Source organism: Balaenoptera acutorostrata, chromosome 1 (assembly GCF_949987535.1).
Source record: "Balaenoptera acutorostrata chromosome 1, mBalAcu1.1, whole genome shotgun sequence".
In the NCBI taxonomy this organism is placed as follows: domain Eukaryota; kingdom Metazoa; phylum Chordata; class Mammalia; order Artiodactyla; family Balaenopteridae; genus Balaenoptera; species Balaenoptera acutorostrata.
The window spans coordinates 21,859,165-21,878,754 of NC_080064.1; the positions used below are offsets into that span (position 1 = coordinate 21,859,165).

Here is a 19,590-nt window from a genome sequence, read left to right on the forward strand (position 1 = left end):
ATCAGGCTCTTGTGAGTTTGGTTGGCAAGAGACCATGGCCTTCTGGAAGCCTTGGCCCCTGAGAGTTGGAATGTACAGAGCTAAGGCTCCCACTCCTGTGACCACTTCTCTAAGCAGCCACTTGGCTTCTACCCATCTTATCGCTCCTGTTCAGCCATCCCCAGCACAGGGCTGAGCACAGGGAATGCTCCATCTGCATTGGCCACCTCATCCACTTTCCTTTAAGTCACTCAGCTTCGGGGGTTTCCAGGGACTCCTTCTACCAATATTTCGAGAGAGAAGGATCACCCAGACATCCACCTGGGGCAGATAGGATCTTTTCCCAAGGCCCAGAGGCAGCAAGGTCTGGTAGAAGGATCATGGGCCTTGGTGTGAGACCTGGGTTCAAATCCCAGCTCTGTTACGTATATCTGTGTGACCTTGGTACATCATGTAACCCCTGGGCCTCAGTTTCCTCATCTGTAAATGGGGGGGGGCTAATCATAGACCCAGATTCAGGAATGGGTTAAACGAAAAGATGGATGTAAACCCATCTGGCATTCAGCTGACACTTAATAAATGAGTTATTATTACTATTATTTCTCCCCAGCCTGACTGTGAACTCTTCTAGGACAGGGACAGGTCTTGTTCATTTCTGTGTTCCCAGGGTCCTGCCTAGCAAAGGGCCCTTCACAGAGTCAATGCTTAGTCATTGTCTGCCAAGCGTAGCAGTGATTGCCAGCCCCCAGACTCTTTCCCCTGGCCATTCCCTTAGTAAGTCAGGGGTCAACAACTTCCTGATGGGAGAGGTGGGAATCCTTATTCCCTGTTCGTCTTGTTTCCACCCAGAGGCACATCAGCTGCTGGAGTCTCTCAATGGGGGAGCCAGGGGGCGGGACAAATCTTCATTGCAGGGTACAGGGCAGGCTGTTAAGCACCCCCCCTCCCTGTCCACTGCATGCCAGTAGGAGCCCCCAGTCATTGTGACTAACAAAACTGCCTCCAAACCTCTCCAAAAGCCCCCTGGGGGCACAGTTGCCTCAAGTGAAATCCAATGAGCTAGACTCTCAGGCCTCTCCCCACCCACCCCTTGTCCCTTCTGGGGAGCTGCAGAGGGTCCACTGTGGTCTTCCCCCTGCCCCACTGGGGGAGGCCTGAGGGTCTGCTGTGGTGCCTGTGATGAACAGTAAATCTGCTGAAATCAAGTAAAGAATTAGCAAAACCACTGCATGCAGATTGAAAGCCACATCAGTAATGAAGGAGATATTTTGATCTGCAGTTACCTGTCTTCTATATCCATCTCTCAACTCGCCCTAAACTCACATGAGGATGAGCTTCAGGACTTTGAGGAGTCCTAGAACACACCTTGGGTGCCCTGTGCTTAGTAGGCATTAGGGTGCTCTCTTACCTCCCCTGCCTCCCAGCAGCCAAAGCAACCCCACTCACCTCCCACCGACCACCATCCCTCCCACAGGAAGGGATTTTCACGGCTCAAGGATTCATATTGTCACTTTTCTTATTTACAAAATCAGTAAACACACACATGATTCAGAGAGGTGATGAGCCCTCAGCAACACTCTCCTTCGCCCTGGGCTTGGACCTCAGTCCCGGACTACAGAATCCACCCAGCAGGAAAGGGATCCGGCAAAGACTTTCCCTCTCTTTGTAACATACAGACATGAGAGAATTGAGTAGGAGGTGAATTCTGGGGGCCAGGACCAGGGTGGGATGACAGGGCAGGAAAGCAGGGACAGGAGATAAGTGAGGGAAAGGATATACAGTTTTATAAATAACTAGACAAGATCTGAGCATTTCTTTTGTGGGGGAGTGCAGACAGGAAGACTAGAGGCATGCAGAGGCAGAAGTGGGAAGGGGAGAAATAGAGCTTGGGGCCAGAGTTGGTGAGGGATTATCTCTGAGCCTTGATTTGCCCCATCTTTAAAATGAATGAGTTGCCCTAGATGATGCCAAAGCAACTTGCTTGCTCTGACATGCTAGGACTCTATAGGGTTCTAGGCCTGGGGGGGCTTTGGGACAAGAGCCCTGGGGATTGGAAGGGCTGGTGAGCACCCCCAGAGAGGTGGTTGATGCCCAAACAGGCTATGTCTCATCTCCAGGCTGGTACTGGGGTTCTGTGGAGGTGAAGTAGTCCTCCAGGAAGGACTGCAGGTAGTCGAAGGTAGGCCTCTCCTCCGGGTCCAGACGCCAGGTCTGTTCCATGACCTCGTACAGGGATTCTGGGCAGCCTGGGGGGCACGGCATGTGGTAGCCATGCTCCACCTGTTCCAGCACTTCCCGTTTATTCATGCCTGGAGGGTGGGGCTCTGTCAGTCAGGGGGCCTAGCCCCTCCTGAAGAGGCAACCAGGAAGAAGCCCTTCCCATGACCACCATTCCACCTCCCCACCTCCCAGCAAACCTGGGTAGGGGACTCGGCCCTTGGTGATGAGTTCAGTGAGCAGGATCCCAAAGGACCACACATCTGACTTGATGGTGAATCTGCCAAAGAGGGCAGCCTCTGGAGCTGTCCACTTGATGGGGAACTTGGTCCCTGGAGAGATTGGGGGAGAAGGGAAAGTTAGTGCAGAAATCCCTGGGAACAGCTGGATTAAGAGAATGGCATCTTTAGGACTGGGGCCCGTAAGCCCAGAGGTCTCTGGACATAACAGAAAAGACCTGGTATCTAGCCAGCACTTGCTACTGTGTCTAGTATAGTACCGGGCACTTTACAAACATTGTAATAATTCTCATCATAATAATAGCTAACACTTGTATAGCCTTTACCACGTGCCAGACACCATTTTAAGCGATTTACATGCATTAATTCAATTAACTTTCATGAAAACCCTGTGAGTTTTATTACTATTTTTTTTTACTATTACTATTATTATCCCCATTGTACAGAAGAGGAAAAGGTGGCACTGAGTAGTTAATAACTTGCCCAAATCACACAGCTTGTAAGTGTCTAGGATTCATACCCAGGCATTCTGGCTACAGCATTTTCGCTATTACACTCTATGGTCTTTCACTTGAGATTTATAGCAGTGCCTTGCACATAGTAGGTGCTTGATAAATATCTGTTGACTTACTGTTGTCTGAATATTTTCATTGAGGATTTTATTGTGAGAAAAGACAGCTCCCAGAGAGGTTAGGTGACTTGCCCAAGGCCACACGGTTGGTAAGTGGAGGAGCTGGGTTTGAACCCAGAGTTGCCTCTTACACTACATCAGAGTGGGAATGTCCCGGATGGTCTGCGGGGAGGTGGGGCCCATGGCAGCCCCTTGGTGCACTGGGGAGCTCTTGGAAGGTGGGGTGAGGCAGGGCACCTTGCTGGGGGTTGTACTCATCATCCTTGATGAGACGGGCCAGCCCAAAGTCAGCAATCTTGCACAGCAGCCGCTCCCCGACAAGGATGTTGGCTGCCCTCAGGTCTCGGTGGATGTAGTTCATGCGCTCCATGTAGGCCATGCCCTCAGCTACCTGGGGGTGAAGGTGTAGAGAGATGGGAACACCATGGTTTGCGTGAGGGATCATTTGAAAAACCCACTTTCCAGACTGGGGCTCAAAGAGAAGGGCAGTGCCCTGTCTCAGGTCGCACAGATTATCCAGGGGCTGGGGCTGCACTTCCAGGGGTAGGCTAGGCGTTTGAGGACACAGGGATTTGTGGAAGATAATAGGAGGGGCTCTGAGAGATAAAGGCTGTTGTCCCGGTTTACCTGGGCTGCCATGTCCACCAATTGGGGCAGCCTCAAACCCTGGCCCTCCCGGTCCTTGAGGAACTCCAGCAAGCTACCTGGGGAGGAGAACTCAAAAAATCAGCATCAACACACTACTCCCAGCTCCAGGCTTGCCTTCTCTCGCTTGGCCTCGCCCCTCTCCATGACTCCTCTCACATAGTTTGACCCCCACCCCCTTGCTCCCAGGCCTCTCACCCTAGATCCGCCCCCACTCAGGATTCTGCCAGGTGCCTCAACCCCTCACAGATCTCGCTCAGGCCCTACTCTCACAGACACCCTGATTCTGCCCACGTCTCGTTTCTTCTCTTCCTCCATCCTCCCTAGACAAGCCCCACTAAGACTCTGCCCCAGATCCTTTCTTATCACAGATCCCGCCTTCACTCGCCCAAGCTCCACCCACCAGCCGACCACCCACGAGGCTCCGCCCCGAGGCAAAGGCTCCGCCCCCAGGCCGGGCCCGCCCCGTCTAACTTGGCCCCGCCCCCACTGCCAGCACTCCTGTGTTTTCACTTATTCCGGCCCCTCACTCGGACTCTGTCCATTGTTCCTCGTCCCATCCCAAGTCGCCACCCAAGTTCCTCCCCCAGAGACACGCACCTTAACTTCGCCCCAAATCCCGCCCTCTCAGACTCCGCCTCATGACCCCGCCCCTCACCATGGCACAGGAATTCTGTCACGATGTAGATGGGCTCCTCCGACACCACTGCGTACAGCTGCACCAGCTTGTCATGGCGCAGCAGCTTCATGATCTGCGCCTCCGCCAGGAAGGCCTTCGGGGACATGGTGCCCGGCTTCAGCGTCTTCACCGCCACCTTCGTGCTGCCGTTCCACATGCCTGTCGGGCAGAAAGGCTTGTCAGGACCGGCTCGCCGCCGTCCCAAGCCCTCGCCCCTGCCTCGGGCCCCGGCCCCCGCTCCCAGGACCTCCGTACCCAGCCACACATCCCCGAAGCAGCCGGTACCCAGCCGCCGCTCGAGCGCGATGGAGCTGCGGCTGATCTCCCAGGCGTCCTTGGCCAGGCCCAGCGTCTGCGGCTTCACGATGGTGCAGGCCGCCGTGAGCAGGTGGCACAGCCCATCGTTCACCTCTGGGCAGTGGGGGATTGGGAGGTTGGAGGTCAAAGGCAGGCCAGAATGGCCCACACATTCCTCATCCCACCCCAGCCCCCAAGATCAGTTATAAGGAACTAGGACACAGCTGAGGTCACAGGCCAGGGCAGAAGGCAACCTGATCCACTGAGTAGGTGAACATGTTGGTGCCCAGGGAAGGAGGTGGCACCAGAGGGAGAGATGATCCCTGAAAGGATTGGGGGCCTTCGCATAAGAGGTGGCGTCCATCTGGGCCTTCCCATAAGAGGTGGCCTCCAGCTGGGCCTGACAGGTAGAAATGGATTTGGGAATTCCAGACAATGGTGTGGACATGAAGCCCTCACCCTTCCACAGACCTATCCTTGGCCTAACCAACCAAAGCGGAAACCAGGCATGGATGCAAACCTTCCCCTCAACCCCACAGCCCATCCTCCAAGTCAGGTCCACTCAGTCTCCTACCCAGCTCAGACATTAGAGGGCATCCTTTGGCCATGGACAGCTTCATGCCTCAGTTTCCTCTGGAAACCTACAGAGCAGGATCTTGGGCTGGGAGCCCAGATATTTGGGTTCTAGTTCTGGTCCAGCCACTACTGCTTTGGGAGCCCCTTCCCTTCTCTGGGCCTCAGTCTCAGCCGATTGGTTCAGGAATCTGAAGCACACGCCAGCCTTGAGGGCTGCCCTCACCAAGGTAGTGCTGCACCAGCTCCTGTACCGAGTCGAACTGAGCCCTCGTGGTGATGTAGTAGCCGCCTGTGTCCAGCTTGCGGATCTTGTAATGCTTCACGTGATCGCCTCTGGCCTGGTCCCAATCCCGGATGGATAGGGAGAAGGCGCCTGTGGGCAAGGGTCACCTTTGGGCCTGCTTTCCTCCTCATCCCCAGTCTGGGAGCCCAGAGAGGCCCAAAAGGCTGGGGACTCTGAGGTTGGATGGCCACATCCCTTGAACCCAGTTCCAGTTTTAGCTCTGCCCCACCAACCCTGTCCCAGTCGTGGCCCTGTCCCAAGTCCCACCCCACTGCTCCTAGCCTCCCCCTAATGGCTAGGCTTCCCTGTTGGATGGGCAGTGGCACAGCCCCACCTTTGGTGGTCTCACTCTCTCGAATGAGAAAGGCCCCCCGGGGGTTCCCCAGGGAGAGCAGCTGCCTCTCCGCGTCCTTCCTCCCGATCTTTCCAAAGTACCACCTGTTGGGAAGGGCAGGCAAGAGTCAGATACACCCAGTTCAACCCCCAACTCAGCCTCCTGGGAAAAGTCACCTCACTAGCCAAGATTCAGCCTGATTAGGAGGATCACAGAGAAGGCGAATGTAGAATGCCTGGTACACAGAAGGTGCCCAATAAAGGTTAGACTTCTCTTCACTCTCTGGGTTTCTCTTGAATTTAAATCGCTAGAATCCCAGTCATCAGTGACTTCATCAGGGTCCATCTCACTACCGCTCCTTCCATAGGCTCATTTACAGATGAGGAACTTGAGGCACAGAGAGGGGAACTGACCTGCCCACAGGGCCGGCTGATGAGCTCTACCTGAAATCCTTCGCCACCGACCCTACTTCTTTTCCCACCATCGCAGGCAATCGCTCAGATTCCTCTCCCTGCACACATCTCAAACCGTTTCCTCATTTGGCGTCCAGAACGACACCCTTCCCTGCTTCTCTTCCCCTCCTTTTTTTCCCCCTTGGCCGCACCTCGTGGCTTGTGGGATCTTAATTCCCTGACCAGGGATTGAACTCGAGCCACGACAGCGAAAGCGCCGAGTCCTAACCACTGGACTGACAGGGAACTCCCTCTTCCCCTCTTTTTGACTGCTCCTGCCCTGCTCTGACTGCTGCTTTTCCTCTACTCTCTTAAATTTGGATGTTGTTCTAAGTCTCTACTTCAAGCTCAGACCTCAAGCATTCCTGCTGTCTCTTGGATATTCCTCCTGGGACTGAACTGTAGCCTGAAACCAACTGTGAGAGTACACTGGGAGAGTCGAGGTGGCCGTAGGCGTCGTAGAAGACTCAGATGTCATTTGATCACTAAATTGGCCTGTGACCGTCTTGGGCCGAATTAAAAGGAGCATAGTTTTCAAATCAAGGGAGGTGGCAGTCTCAGTGAACTCTGGGACTGTCAATCCATACCTGGGTACTACGCACAGTTTGGGGAACAGGGGACGGCATTGGCGAATAGCATGTCCAGGAGGGCAGGCAGGGTGGGAAAGGAGAAACTGTTGAAGAACTATGCAGACAGAACACATTCCCAAGTTTTTTCAATGCTCTGCCCCCACTCACACCCATGACATTAGCTACTTCCTTAATAATTGACATAATCATAACAGCACTTATTTTGTGTCAGGCTCTGCTGTCATACATATATGTATTCATTTAATTCTTATAACAACACTGTGAAGTAAGTACTATTATTAACCCCCGTTAGACAGACGAGAAAATTGAAATGCCTAGTGGTTAAGCAACTTACCCACAGCCACTCGATTCTTAAGCTGTGCTGCCAGAATAGGAACCCAAGCTGTCTGCTCTAAGGCATGCGCTCTTGACCATGACACTGTTCTTAACCATGACACTGCACGGAGTGCCTCTCTGAACTTCACAACACTGCCGCCGAGATGTGGACCCCCAAACCTCTCCCCTTCTACCTCATCACCTCTCCTCTCCTCCATGCCTCCTACCACCCTCTCCAGATGAAGGCCTCATCCCATTTGAGCTCAGGACCCCGTTCACTCCCATCTGCTCAAGGACACCTCTTCCCCACCGACCAGCCCCCATCTGCAGCCTCTCCATCCCACCACCAGCCTCTACATATGCCCACATTTCTTCCTTCCCCAAAGGAAACCGTTCTAAGCTCTATCTTGCCATCAACATTCTGCTATATCTCTCACCTTCCTTCACTTGAAAAAGCACTTCACACTTGGGTCTCTACTTCCTCACCTCCCACTCCCTCCCAGGCTCTGCTGTCTGGCCTCCACCCCCACTTCATGTGGAGAGATCTCTCACCAAGGTCACCCCCATTGCCAAATCCAGTGGCAGCCTCTGACACTCCCTCTCTTGTTTCCTGAAACCTCCCCTCCGCCCTCTTGGCTGTTCTGACTTAGCCTGGCCTGGTTTTCCAACAGCTCTTTCCAAAGTTGGGTCCTAGGGCCAATCTCTTTCCCACTCTTCTCCCTCTTCCTTCACTCCCCTGTGCAGCTCTAATTATCATCTCCACGCTGAAGAGTCCTGCCACCCCAGCCCAGGTGTGCCCTCTGCAGGAGCCACAGCAAACAAACTAAGGAGCCTTAGTTCCAATGAGAATAAGATGCCCCTTCCTCTGGGCTAATTCAGGGGCATGGCTTGGCATGGGCTGGGCACCTCGCGTACAAAACACAACCTAATCTAATTGCTGGCCGTCTCTTCCATGTGGGTGTTCCTCTCCATGAATTCAAGCTAACAAGCCCGCTCATGTATCTGTACCTGCTCCTGTGTTCCCCACTTAAGCAAATGGCACCCACTCAGTTCCTCAAGAAGGTTTTGGGTCACCCTGGATTCCTCCCACTCCCCATAGCCCAATGGCAAATCAGTCACCAAGTCCTGGTGACTCCCATTCTGCAGTCTCTCCAATCTTTACTTTTCCCATATATGTATGTATACGTGAGGCTAGATAAAGAGTTTTTATGAGCCTCAGTTTCCTCATCTGTAAAATGGGACAATAATAATATCCATAGTGTTACTGTGAGAATTAAATGAATCTAGATAGGTAAAGTATCTGTCACAGTATCTCAATTACATCAAGATACTCCATAAATGATACTTCCCTGATTCCTTAATAGAATTAATTCTAAGTAATGCCCCCTTCCATCTGTTTAGCACTTTACAATTTTTTTTTAAAGCTCATACACTGTTGTTATCTCCGAGAGGCCATATATATATATATATATATATATAATGCTTAACAAATGTAGCCAGCCTATCTGGGTTCAAATACCAGCTCCACCTACTTACTAGCCATGTGAACTGGGCAGGATATTTAATTTCTCTGTTCCTCAGTTTCCTCATTTGTAAAATAGGATTCTATTAGTTTCTACCTTTGTTAATGCACAGGAAGCACTTTGAATAGTGTCCAGAACATAGTACGTGCTAGATAATATTTACCTACTCTTAGTGTCATCATTATTATCTTTTTATCCTCACAAAGATCTTACAGAATTACAGGTAAGGAGACAGGCTCAGAGTGGAGCTGTGACTTGCCCAAGAGGTGGCCTTGAGTCTGGACTCCAGGGTCCTGTCTGTAAGGCTGGCCTCCCCCCAACCCCTACTTACTCTTCAGCCTGGATGGAGTCCACAGGGGCCACGTAGTTGCTGGGAATGTAGCCAGTCTGTCCAGAGCTGAGGGATCGAGCCTCCCACCAGTCACCCTCGCTGAAGGCACAGAACAGGCGGCGGCGTTGGCAACCCAGCCCCTGGGGCACCATGGGGCCAGGCAGGGTCACACCGAGGGTCAGGTGGACACTGGCCCTGCCAACCCCTCACCTTGGGTACACACCCTCCCCAAGGCTTTCGTCTGTTCTGCCCCCAGCCACTGCAGCTGCCCCGGGAGCTTTTCCCCGCTGAAGGAATATGTTTGGGGACATCTGGGCCTCCTGGCTTTCTTTTCTGGCACTTCAGCTGGGCTGGGGTTTGGGCGGGCAGTGGACAGCTAACTAGGTCACTTCTCCATTAAAAACCCCTCCAATGGCTATATTTCCTTCTTGAGAAAATCCAGACTCCTCAGGATGGCTTAAAAAGCCCTGCAGAATCTGCTCCCACCCACCTCTTCAGGATCTGCTCTCTCTGTTCTGCACTTCATACTGTATGGCCCACCTATACTGAACCACTTGGTGGTTTCCAGAAGTCATCATTTAGTTTCATTCTCTCTAGTTTCATTCTCTCTCGCTCTCTCTTCCTTTTTTCTCACCCCTTCTTTCAAGGTCTATTCATTTTTCTAGTCTCAGCTTAGAAATCACTTCCAGAAAGCCTGCCCTGATCCCTACTACCCTGGAGACCATGGTTGGTATTCTTTCTGTGCCCATAGTTCCTCAGGCTTCCCCTACATAGTAGCAATCACCCCGGCTTGTGATTGTCAAGTATCCCTCCCCAACTAGGCTAGAGCTTTCTGAGGACAAGGACCAGGTAGGATTCCTCTCTGGGTCCTGCTCCCCGTCCAGGCCATGTCCTGAGCTGGGTGGCCTGGTCACTTACATGTTGTTCAGGATGTGGAACTTCTCGCCCTTGGCGAAGGTGAGGTCATCCTCTGTTCGGGCCTCATAGTCATAAAGGGCGATGAACAGGGTCACCCCAGTCCCTGCAGAGTCAGGGCTACTCATCAGGGGGCACCACAGGGGCTGCATCCCCAGAGTCCTGTTCCACAGCCAGGCACTATGCCTCCCCACTGCTGCAGTGCACTGGATCGCAAAGGTCTTTGGAATCCAGTGGATTTCTGCTTTGGACATGGATTCAGGACACACACCTTCAAGCCCATCCCTCCCCCCTTGGGGACTCCTTGGGGAGTCGCTTCTGCTCTCCCCCACCAAGCAGACTTCCCACCGGCATCTGTCATCAGAATCCTTCACTCAGACTGGGAACAGAACTACGTCTCCCCCTCAGACTAGGGTTTCTGAGGGTAGAGCTGTACATACTCCCTCAGACTGTGTGCTAAAAGCAGGGCCGTGTCTCCCAAATCATAATGGAGGCTCCTAAGGGAAAGTCCAAGTCTCTCCTTCCCCTAGGTCCTGCCAGGGTCCAGTCAGTGCCTGACTCCAGCCCATTGGACTCACCTGAGATGCCCCTGCTGGTGCCCCCGTTGAGGAAGGCGGGGCTGGCGGGCTGAGGGGAGAAGTTGTTGTAGTTGGGGATATGGGCGAAGGAGGATGCAGGCCAGCCCTGAGTAGGGGCAGGGCCATAGCGGTCTGCAGCCCCGTAGCCCCTGAAGTCCTCTTCCAGGCCAACATCCTCCTTGGGCCCCGGCTCCAACTTCTTGCAGAACACACAGCCCATTCCACGTGCCCTGCTACGGAACGGGGGCATGCTTCACGTGGGGCCCCTGCCAGATATGCCACCCTAGGCACACATGCACGCATGCTTGCACACACACACTCACGCAGGCATGCAGCTTCCTCTCTCAGGCCTGGAGTAGGAGGTGTCGTCCCTAGTGAGGGATAAAGGTGGGGCAGGGCCACCATTGCGTCCACCCCCCCCCCCAGCTGCCTTAGTGTGTGTGGAGAGAGTATGTGTCTCCTCCACGGGGCTGGTTTTCTGCTTCACGATGTTGCTGTGTTCATTTACATATTTTTGCCTCCTAGTGCTTCAGTGTGTTGGGTTTCTGTGACTCCGTCAGAGTGCTTGTGTGTGTATCTCTGAGTATTTGTGAGTTTGCTGGTGGGTGTGTGTCTGTGTGTGTGTGTGTATGTGCAGCCTTTTGTGAATGTCTGCGTCTGTGTGTGTATGTGAATATGTGTATGAGTGTGTGTATGTTTATTGCATGTGATGACTCTATGTGTTCATGTCTGTATGAGTATTACGTATGCGTGTGTTTCTGTGTGAGCGTGCATGTGCGTGCCTGTGTGTGTGTGACTGTGCATGCAGGTGGGTGTGTGTGAGTGGGTGCCTCTGTATCTGTGTGTCACGACTGTGTGCATAGCCCTGAGTGGGAGTATTTGTGCCTGTCTGCGTGTGTGTATCTGTGTGTGTAGGTCTGTGTAAGTAGGTGTGCATGTCTCTGTGGGTATGTGTGTGTCTCTGTGTGTGTGTGCATGTCTATGTATCAATGCATGTTTGTGTGTAAGTGTGTGTGAGGGCTGTGTGCCTGCACCTGGAGCTTCCCTGCAGAGGGGGATCAAGGCCATTTCCTGTCGTGGGTCCAGCCTCTGGCCTTTCAAGCTGCCTCATTCCGGCTCCCCCATCTGTTACCTAGCAACAGGGTCCTTGTAGGAGGAGGGGGCTGTGAGGAATTGTGGGGCCCAGAAAGGCCACCCCTACCCCATTTCCTGACCCTGAGAGCCCTCAGTCCCCATTCCTCCCACTCACCCCTCAGGCCCCTACTCCTGGGTCAGTGGGGCTGCGGCATGGTCCTTGGGAGGGGCCAGAGACCTGAAGGCGAGACAGAGGACACGGAAGGTGAAGTCTCTGCCAGTGTTCCTGCAGCCAGATGCCAGCGCCTGTCCTCTCCAGGAAGCCAGGGGGCCTGGGCTCGGCCCTAGCGTGTCTTCTGCCTTCATTTTCCTTCCCACAGCCCCAGCTCACTTAGACATCCACCCCCAGACAGGACACACCACCACACCAGCCCTCTCGCACTCACATCCACCTGACATACCAACACATAGAGTAGCACCCACGGCAGCACACAGTCACACACCAGTACTCACACTGCACACTTGCATGAGCGTGCTCACCAGCACTGCCACACACCAACACAACTAACTCTCACACGAGCCCAGGCTCTGATGCATGGTAGCACACACAGGCACACACACGCCACAGGCTGCCTCTCAGGCTAACAGACTCGTACACTCACACACTCGTATCTTTGGGTTAGACCCATGTCTGTAATAGGATTTCTGTCAAGCCCTGTTCAGCTCACTGCAGGCCTCTGGTCACTGTCTCCTAAAAACAAGCCCAGCCTCCGGGCGCTGCCTCTGTTCCCACCCTGGGCTGGGTAAACCCCGGCAACCCCAGGACTATATCTGGTAGCTGAGTGCAGGTGGACACCTACCTCCAGAGCTTGTTCTTATCCCCACATCAGGGAAAGGCCCAGGTCAGAAGCCAGAGCCACCAGGGTCCCTTGGGGAGTCCCTAAGTGAGCCAAGCCTTTCTTAGTAGCTGTGTCCTCTGAGTGACACGGCAGGCAGGTCATTGAGCAAGGGCTCTCCACGCCCCTCCAGAAACTCTGCCATTGCAACACTCAGAGAGGAACTGCTGGGGAGAGGGCTCGGTTTTCTCAGATATGAGAGGAATGGAGAGTCCTAGGGTGGGACCAACCCAGTGAACCCTGATTTCTCCCAGAGGGGCCCAAGGATCCTTGGGACAGGTGCCTGGTCTTGCCTTTCTCAACTCCCAAGTCCAGTTCCCTTTATGGATAGCCTCCCACCTCTTCTCTATGGGTCCTGCCCTTCCTACCCAGCACTACTCACCTCTTCCAGGAAGCCTTCCTGGATCCACTGGATCCAGCTGCTTAGCTGATGGCTCTGTCACATCAGTGCCCTGACCCCCACTCTAGACCCACCAGCCTGTCTCATGCTCCACTGTAACCGTTCTCCCGTGTGTGTGTGGGGGGGGTGACACCCATGTGGTGAACTGTGAGGCAGGCTGTGGTTTGAGCCCCAAAATAGGCCCTGTTCACCAAGCCATTGCCGAGATCTTCACCTCAGGACCCCTCCCCTGGGGTGAAGCCACTGTCCGAAGGGCTACAGGGCTGGTTAGACTCAGGGAGAGAATAGACGTGGAGGTGGGGGGCATCTAGAGCCAAGGGAGGGGATTTCAGGCACTGAGGAAACAGATGGGGGTAAGATGAAAACAAAGGTTATAGGGTGAGAATGGAGGTCTTCTCACAGGAAGACACACTGCACATCTCAAACAACACAGAGCCCTACACGCAGGTCCACACGGCCCTCCCGACACCTTCTCAGACGCACACACGTCACCTCAGCTACACGTAGCGCCTCACACAGAGACTATGAGCTCCTCTGTACAGATTCACAGATGCAGACATCTGTGAATATACACACACCTTCAGCCCTCACCCATCTACACACACACACACACACACACACACAGAGCCTCTCCCGAAGAATAGCATATGGAGGATTTATAGCACTTCCTCTGTGCCAGCCACTGCATTAAACGCTTTATATATATTACCTCATTTTATTCTCACGACAACTCTACGAGGTAAGTATTATAATTATTGATAAGGCAACTGAGGCACAGAGAGGTTTAGAAACTTGCCCAAGGTCACACAGATGATGTATCCTGGCGTTTGGTTCCAGGATCAGAACCACTTTTCTCCATTGCCTGGTCACAGACACAGATGATTACAGCCATTCCTGCAAGCATGCACAGGTGCATGGAGCCCCCAGAGGGAAACCCAGAGATATATGTAGCTCCCCCATCCCTGAGTCAGAGACCCACAGAGAGCTCCCCTCTGTAAGAGATACAAACTTATGCAACCTCTTGGGTCCCCACTTAGATACAATGCGGCCACTTCCAACAATTCACAGGTACCTGTTACCACAATGTTTTCAAATCAGCCTAAGGGGAGCCCAGAATTCTGCATGCCTGGAGTGGAACGTGGGTTCAGAAACTGTCAGCTTCCGAGAAGGAGGCGGAAGGCTCTGTGGGCTTAGGGAGAGCCCTGGCAAGGCAGCGGGGGCAGGGGTGAGGGTATCCTGGTATACTGACTCTTAAAAGAAAAGGGGGAAAAAGGGCCCTGATTTGTAGCAGTTGCTGATTTTCATGGTGTAAATATTACCATCATGGATGATTTCAAGTTACCAAAGTGACTTCCTGAACGCTGGGCTGGAAAGAGATTCGCAGAATCAGCTCCCAAGAGCCAGTACCAGCTAGCTAGCTCCAGCATATCACTGCCAGAAAGAAACAAAGAGAAGAGACAAACAGACAGAAAATGAGAGGTAGAGAGACAGAGAGGGACAGAGACGGAGAAAGAGAGAGGCAGAGACAGAGAACTAAAGAGCTAAAGATAGGAAAAAGAGAAAGGGAGCAGGTAGGGTCCTCTCTGCTTGGCATCTGCATGAAAATAGCCCCCCAGGACTCTTCGTCCTCGCCTAGCTCTGATCTCAACTACCAGCCACCAATTCCTAGGAGGGTAATTTGACTTCCTAGAAGTCTGGTGGGGGGGCAATAACTATTAGTTTTAAAATGCTAATTTTTTAAACACCTACTCAGTGCCTGACACTGTGCCAAGCAATTCCCATGATTGATCTCATTTAGTGACCCTATAAGGTAGGTTTTATTATTACCCCTATTTTACAGATAAGGAAGCTGAGTCACAAAGGTGTTAAATAACTTCCCTAAGATTAGTTACATAGCAAGTAAGGGGAAGCTAAAATGCAACCCCAATCAATTTGGCTCCAAAGCCCGTCATAAGCAATGTTGTATTTTGAAGTCCTTGTGAAAGCAATAATGTATGTACCTTAATGAGCACCTACAGTGTGCCAGGCCCTGTGCTACATGCCCTGAATTCTCACTACAGCCCAGCGAGGGGAAGTGACCTGCCCAGGGTCTCTCAGGCAATCACTGATTTTCATAGCTCTTAGAATCTGAATCCAGGTCTCTCTTTTCTCAGCGCTGATCTAGGCTGCCTGCTAACACCAGAAAGGCACAAGCTCAGAGAACGGCTACAAGTGTTCTGGTTGCTGCAGGGAGTTGAGTCTGTTAATAAACATGCCTCTTGAACATCTGGTTGACAGGAGTTGGCTTCTAAAGTCTGATCTGGATCAAAATCAGGTTGTGGATGTCAGAGCTGAGGTCCAGTCCTGGACCATGTTGTTCCCACCTTCAGCATCTCCCTCTGTGTGGTCCTACCCAGCTCTGGGGCCTTGGGTGAATAACATGAGCCCTCTGAGCCTCAGTTTTTGCATCTGTACCTTCTGTGCAGTTGTTGGGAAGGCTCTTGCCCAGTGTGGCTGAGTGAGGCTGAGAACCGTATGCTAGAATGGCCCCCAGGGACCATTTATCAGTCTACCTCCCTCTTGTGTGTAGGGGGGAAGTGACTTGCTGGAGGTCAAACAGTCAGACAGGGGATTCAAAGCCAGGATTATTAATTTGGGTCCAGAGTTCTGTTCCCGGCTATGCTCTCCAAAGCCTGAGCAGGAGGTCATGCTGTCCCTGACTGGTGAATGTCATATTTCCTACCCAGCTCCAGGCCAACTGATCACACCACCCCTGCCATATGGCAGCTGGCCACCCAGCAGGGAACCTGCCTCCCTCCCACCCCTACTCCTGGACATAGGAGCCCCAGGCTCACCCATCTTTCTTGAGGTCCATACTTGCCAACGCCACATCAGGGCTTTGATGTAGACACAGGACGTCCTGTGGGATCTGAAGACAGATTTCACCTCAAATTCTACTCTGCCTGACAACTAGCTTGAGACACTGGGCAAGTCAGTTCACTTCTCTCTGAGCTGCAGTTTCTTCGCCTAGAAAATAGGAATCTAAATCTCTACCTCATGGGGTTGCTTCTGCACATCAACTGCGGTCAAGCCCCTGAAAGCACAGGGCGCTCAGTAGTTGCTCAGTGAACTTTCACTTCGGTTCCCTTCCCTTGAAGAAGCCCCCTCCAAGGCTGAGGGAGGAGGAGTGGCAAGGCTGAGAAGAAAGAGAAGTGCTCTGGGTGAGGCGGGAGGGCTGAGCTGACCCAGCTGCCTGGGGGATTTCACCAAAAGGGAACTGGGACTGAACAGCAGCAGGAAACCACCATCCAGCAAGAGTTCCGGCTCCTCCTCAGGGCTCTGGGCTGGCCAGAGGCAGGCCCAAGTCTCAGTCCCGCCGCACTGCATCCCTCACCAAGGCCTGACACCCCTGATGACGGCTTCCACTCCTCACTGGGACCCTCCACCCCTCACTGGCTCTAGTGCCCTTACTGAGCCCCCATCTCCCTCACTGAGGCCCTCACCTCTCATAGAACCTCCAACCATGTCGTACCATTCCTGCTTGAGGCCTTACCACCCCCAGCCCTGAACACCCAGGGGCTAAGAAGACATACCAGAGTCTGACTCTGCCACCCTGGTAGGGCCAGGTGCGTAGAGGTGGGAGAGGGGCCACACTCACTTTACCCTCCACATGGCCCTGAGGGCATCAGCTGAATTTTCTCCATTTCTTGTGGGTAAAAGTGGTTTCTCATCTGTTGCTGAAAATCTACCCATTAACCTCTAAAATAGGGGTCTTGAGGGAATTGAGATTCTTGGGGGATGAGAGCCATGGGTGGTCCAGGGGGAGCTGAGGGAACAGGAGCCTAGATTCCACTGTGTGGCCAGACTTCCCCGGGGTCCCATGGTAACCCAGCCTGGTCTGCTCTGTGCAGGAAGGGCCCTGGCTCCTCCTTCCCCAGTTCTGGGGTCTCCCTACCCATCCTCCCAAAAGTCTGGCCACTTCCTTTGCCACGTCAGCCCCAGGTGGCTGCAGAGAACACCCAAACACCCACACATATGCTCACATGTTCATGCTCATTCACTCAAAGCCCAAAGCATACTCACACACACTCTCCACCCTCACTCACCGCTTCACACCCACTGGGGAGCAGGAGCCAGCCATGAAGCCCAGGAGCCCCATACCTTCTTCCATCACTCCCCTCCTCACCCGCTCCCCTCTCCGGAGGGCTATGTGGGATTTGGTAGGGTTGAGGGGGGAACGCAGGCCTCATCTCTGGCTACTTCCTTCACCACATCAGGGACGGGATGCCCTGGACACTGGGTCCCTACTGCTGGCCTGTCAGTCCTTCACTCCCAAACCTCCATCTTCCCATCTTAGAAGTGGGAACAGAGCCCTGCTCTCCCACCACCACGCACAGATGGAAGGATGCCAAAGGACTCAGGGATCACTGGTTTCAATAAAATGAAGTTTCAATAAAACTCATATTCTTGAACTTTGTATTATTTGGAATTGAGAACGGCAAAACTTGCTGGCAAACCAGTGCTTATACCATGAACATAAACACAAAAAATAGCAAAAAAAAAGGGGGGTGGGCTGGGGACAGATCTCAAACCTGCTGCCTTTCCCAGTATGGGGCCTCAACAGACCCACAGACATTTATTTCACTAGAAGTCAGCTGTGTGCTGGTTCCTGGAGGCCCTGTCAGGCTTTTTGGTCCCGCTCCATGCTTTTGAGAAAGTGAAGGAGTGATAAGTCTTAACCCCTCCAGCACACTGGGCAAAAACTGCTTTTTGCACCTGGTTCTCATGACTGGGGATAAGGTGGGGGATGGGAGCTGGGTAGGGGCAGAGATAATGTCCTACATAATTCAAATGAGGAAAATGAGGCCCAGAGAAGCCCCATAACTCGCCTAAAGTCACACAGCAATCAAGGTCCCAGTCTGGCTAAGTCCCTGAGACTGCAGATTCCCCACCTCAGGATCCCCGAACACTGAGCATCATTGCCTTACTCCTCTATCCCGCAGGCCGCCCCCGACTGAGGACCCAAAATGGGCGGGGGGGAGGGGACCAAAGGGGGCACCGCGGGCGTTGAGCCCTGCTGCAGCCAAGCGCTGGGCTCGGTCTCTCCGCCCTCTTGTTGCCACGGAGACAGCCCCTCCCTGCAATCGCGGTCAAAGGCAGGATTTCCGTCGGGGCGGCCAGCAATTCCCGGATCCCGAGAGGAACGTGGACCGAGACCGCCACCGCGGGCGGGGAGGGGGCACCCAGAGAGGCCCATCCCTGCCGAGGGCGGGGACTTCCCCAGGAAACGGGAACCCACGCCTCCAGCAAGTTGAAGGAGTCCCCTAGCCAACCGGGACCCGCCCACCTGTGCTGGGCGGGAGAGTCTAGGGGGCTGCAGCGTGGCAGACTCCCCTCCCTTCCCAGCTACAGACTTCGCCCCCAACTTCTGCCGATTCCGGATAGGGGGACTTTCTGGACCCCCGGAATTGCGCCCCACGTTCTGCGTCCTCCATAAATGGTTCTCCTTGACCCCTTTCTGGCAAACTCCCTCACCTGATTCTCCCAGGCCCCCCACCTAGTAGTTCCTCTCTTCCAGACCTCTCAGCTTCTCCCCAAATTCTCGCTTTCAAGGTTCCCAGGCCCTTGTGTGCGTCCCCTCAGTTTCCCTTCCCCGACTCAGCCCCCTTCCCAAATTCTATCTCTAGAGGTTCCCTCCGTTTTCCCCACCAGACCATTTTTGGGGGTCCTTTTAGTTTACTTTCCCCATATTCCCTCATCCCCCTCCCCAAATTTTACCAGTTTCACGCCCCAGGTCTCCTCAGTTTTCCTTTTTAGGCTCTTTTCAGAGTGGGGTCTCTTTGGCCTTCAACTCCCTCAACAATCCTCCCCAAGTTCACGTCCCCCCACTCTCCCGCAGCCCGGACCCTGGGGCCTAGGGCGGGCTGGGGGCGGGGCACCGCCTGCCCATCCAGCCCCACCTGACTGCACCTACCTGGTCCCAGGGGACACCGCTTCTGACCGACCCCGGGGCTAGCCAGCCGGGGCTCCCAGCAGCCACAAGTAGCGACGGGGGGTGGGGGCGAGAAAACTGGGGTGCTGCCCGCCTCTGACCGCCGCCCCCTCTGGGCAGGGAGGAGGAAGCAGCCTCGGACTTCTCTTATTGCAGCCGCAGCGGCGCGATGGCGGTGGCGACGGGGAGAACTTGCAGTCACGCCCCAGCCCCAAGCCAGCTGCCCGCAGCGGGGAGGGGCCCTCAAATCCCAGGCCCTCCCGCCCCCATTTCCCACCTCCCCCCCGGGTTACCGCGGCTCGGCTTTCCCAGGCCTCCCCCTGCACCCTGGCTCCTGTCCCCAGACCTGAACCCCCAGCACAACCTTCCCAAGACCCCCTCCAAAGGGGCAGGTTCCTCACACCCAGAAGCACCTGCTCTTTTAGAATCATGGCATTTGAGGTTAAGAGGGGCTTTTCTCTGTCACTGCCCCACCCCACTTCTGCAGCTGAGAAAACTGAGGACCAGATGCGGACAGACCTTAACCCAAATTCTCACAGCCAGTTGACCTCACACTGCTGTCACCAGGGCCACTTTGGATCCAGTCACCACACCTTGCCATCCTTGGGGACTGACCGCTGGGGAGGCAGGGATCTAGGACGGTGGGGAGCAGCAGAAGACCCTTC

At 53.9% G+C, this 19,590-nt stretch overlaps 1 protein-coding gene across 6 annotated transcripts; it reads right to left on the reverse strand.

The window, feature by feature from the left end:
* Positions 1 to 1,477: 1,477 nt before the first annotated feature.
* FGR (FGR proto-oncogene, Src family tyrosine kinase) lies at positions 1,478 to 18,984 on the reverse strand. Of its 6 annotated transcripts, XM_007170492.2 has the most exons (13): positions 18,908 to 18,974; positions 11,834 to 11,896; positions 10,585 to 10,817; positions 10,010 to 10,112; positions 9,092 to 9,190; positions 5,881 to 5,984; positions 5,487 to 5,636; positions 4,646 to 4,801; positions 4,370 to 4,549; positions 3,694 to 3,770; positions 3,304 to 3,457; positions 2,397 to 2,528; positions 1,478 to 2,288 (listed from the first exon to the last, which is right to left on the reverse strand). In XM_007170492.2, the coding sequence occupies exons 3-13, from the start codon at positions 10,802 to 10,804 to the stop codon at positions 2,080 to 2,082; spliced, it is 1,584 nt and encodes a 527-aa protein (XP_007170554.2). In that variant the 5' UTR covers positions 10,805 to 10,817; positions 11,834 to 11,896; positions 18,908 to 18,974; the 3' UTR covers positions 1,478 to 2,079. The 6 variants fall into 6 exon arrangements, with proteins under 6 accessions (XP_007170554.2, XP_007170553.2, XP_057390567.1 ...); XM_007170491.2 differs by lacking the exon at positions 11,834 to 11,896 and having other exon boundaries at positions 18,908 to 18,984; XM_057534584.1 differs by lacking the exons at positions 11,834 to 11,896; positions 18,908 to 18,974 and adding an exon at positions 15,789 to 15,832.
* Positions 18,985 to 19,590: the final 606 nt, after the last annotated feature.

Bases quoted from the DNA above. Each gene is read 5' to 3' on its own strand.
- FGR (XM_057534584.1), bottom strand. From the start codon at position 15,808: ATGGACCTCAAGAAAGATGG. The intron at 5,985-9,091 runs GTAAGTAGGGGT...CCTTCCCAACAG, and splicing joins GACTCCATCCAGGCTGAAGA to GTGGTACTTTGGAAAGATCG. The intron at 2,289-2,396 runs GTTTGCTGGGAG...CCCACCCTCCAG, and splicing joins GGGCCGAGTCCCCTACCCAG to GCATGAATAAACGGGAAGTG.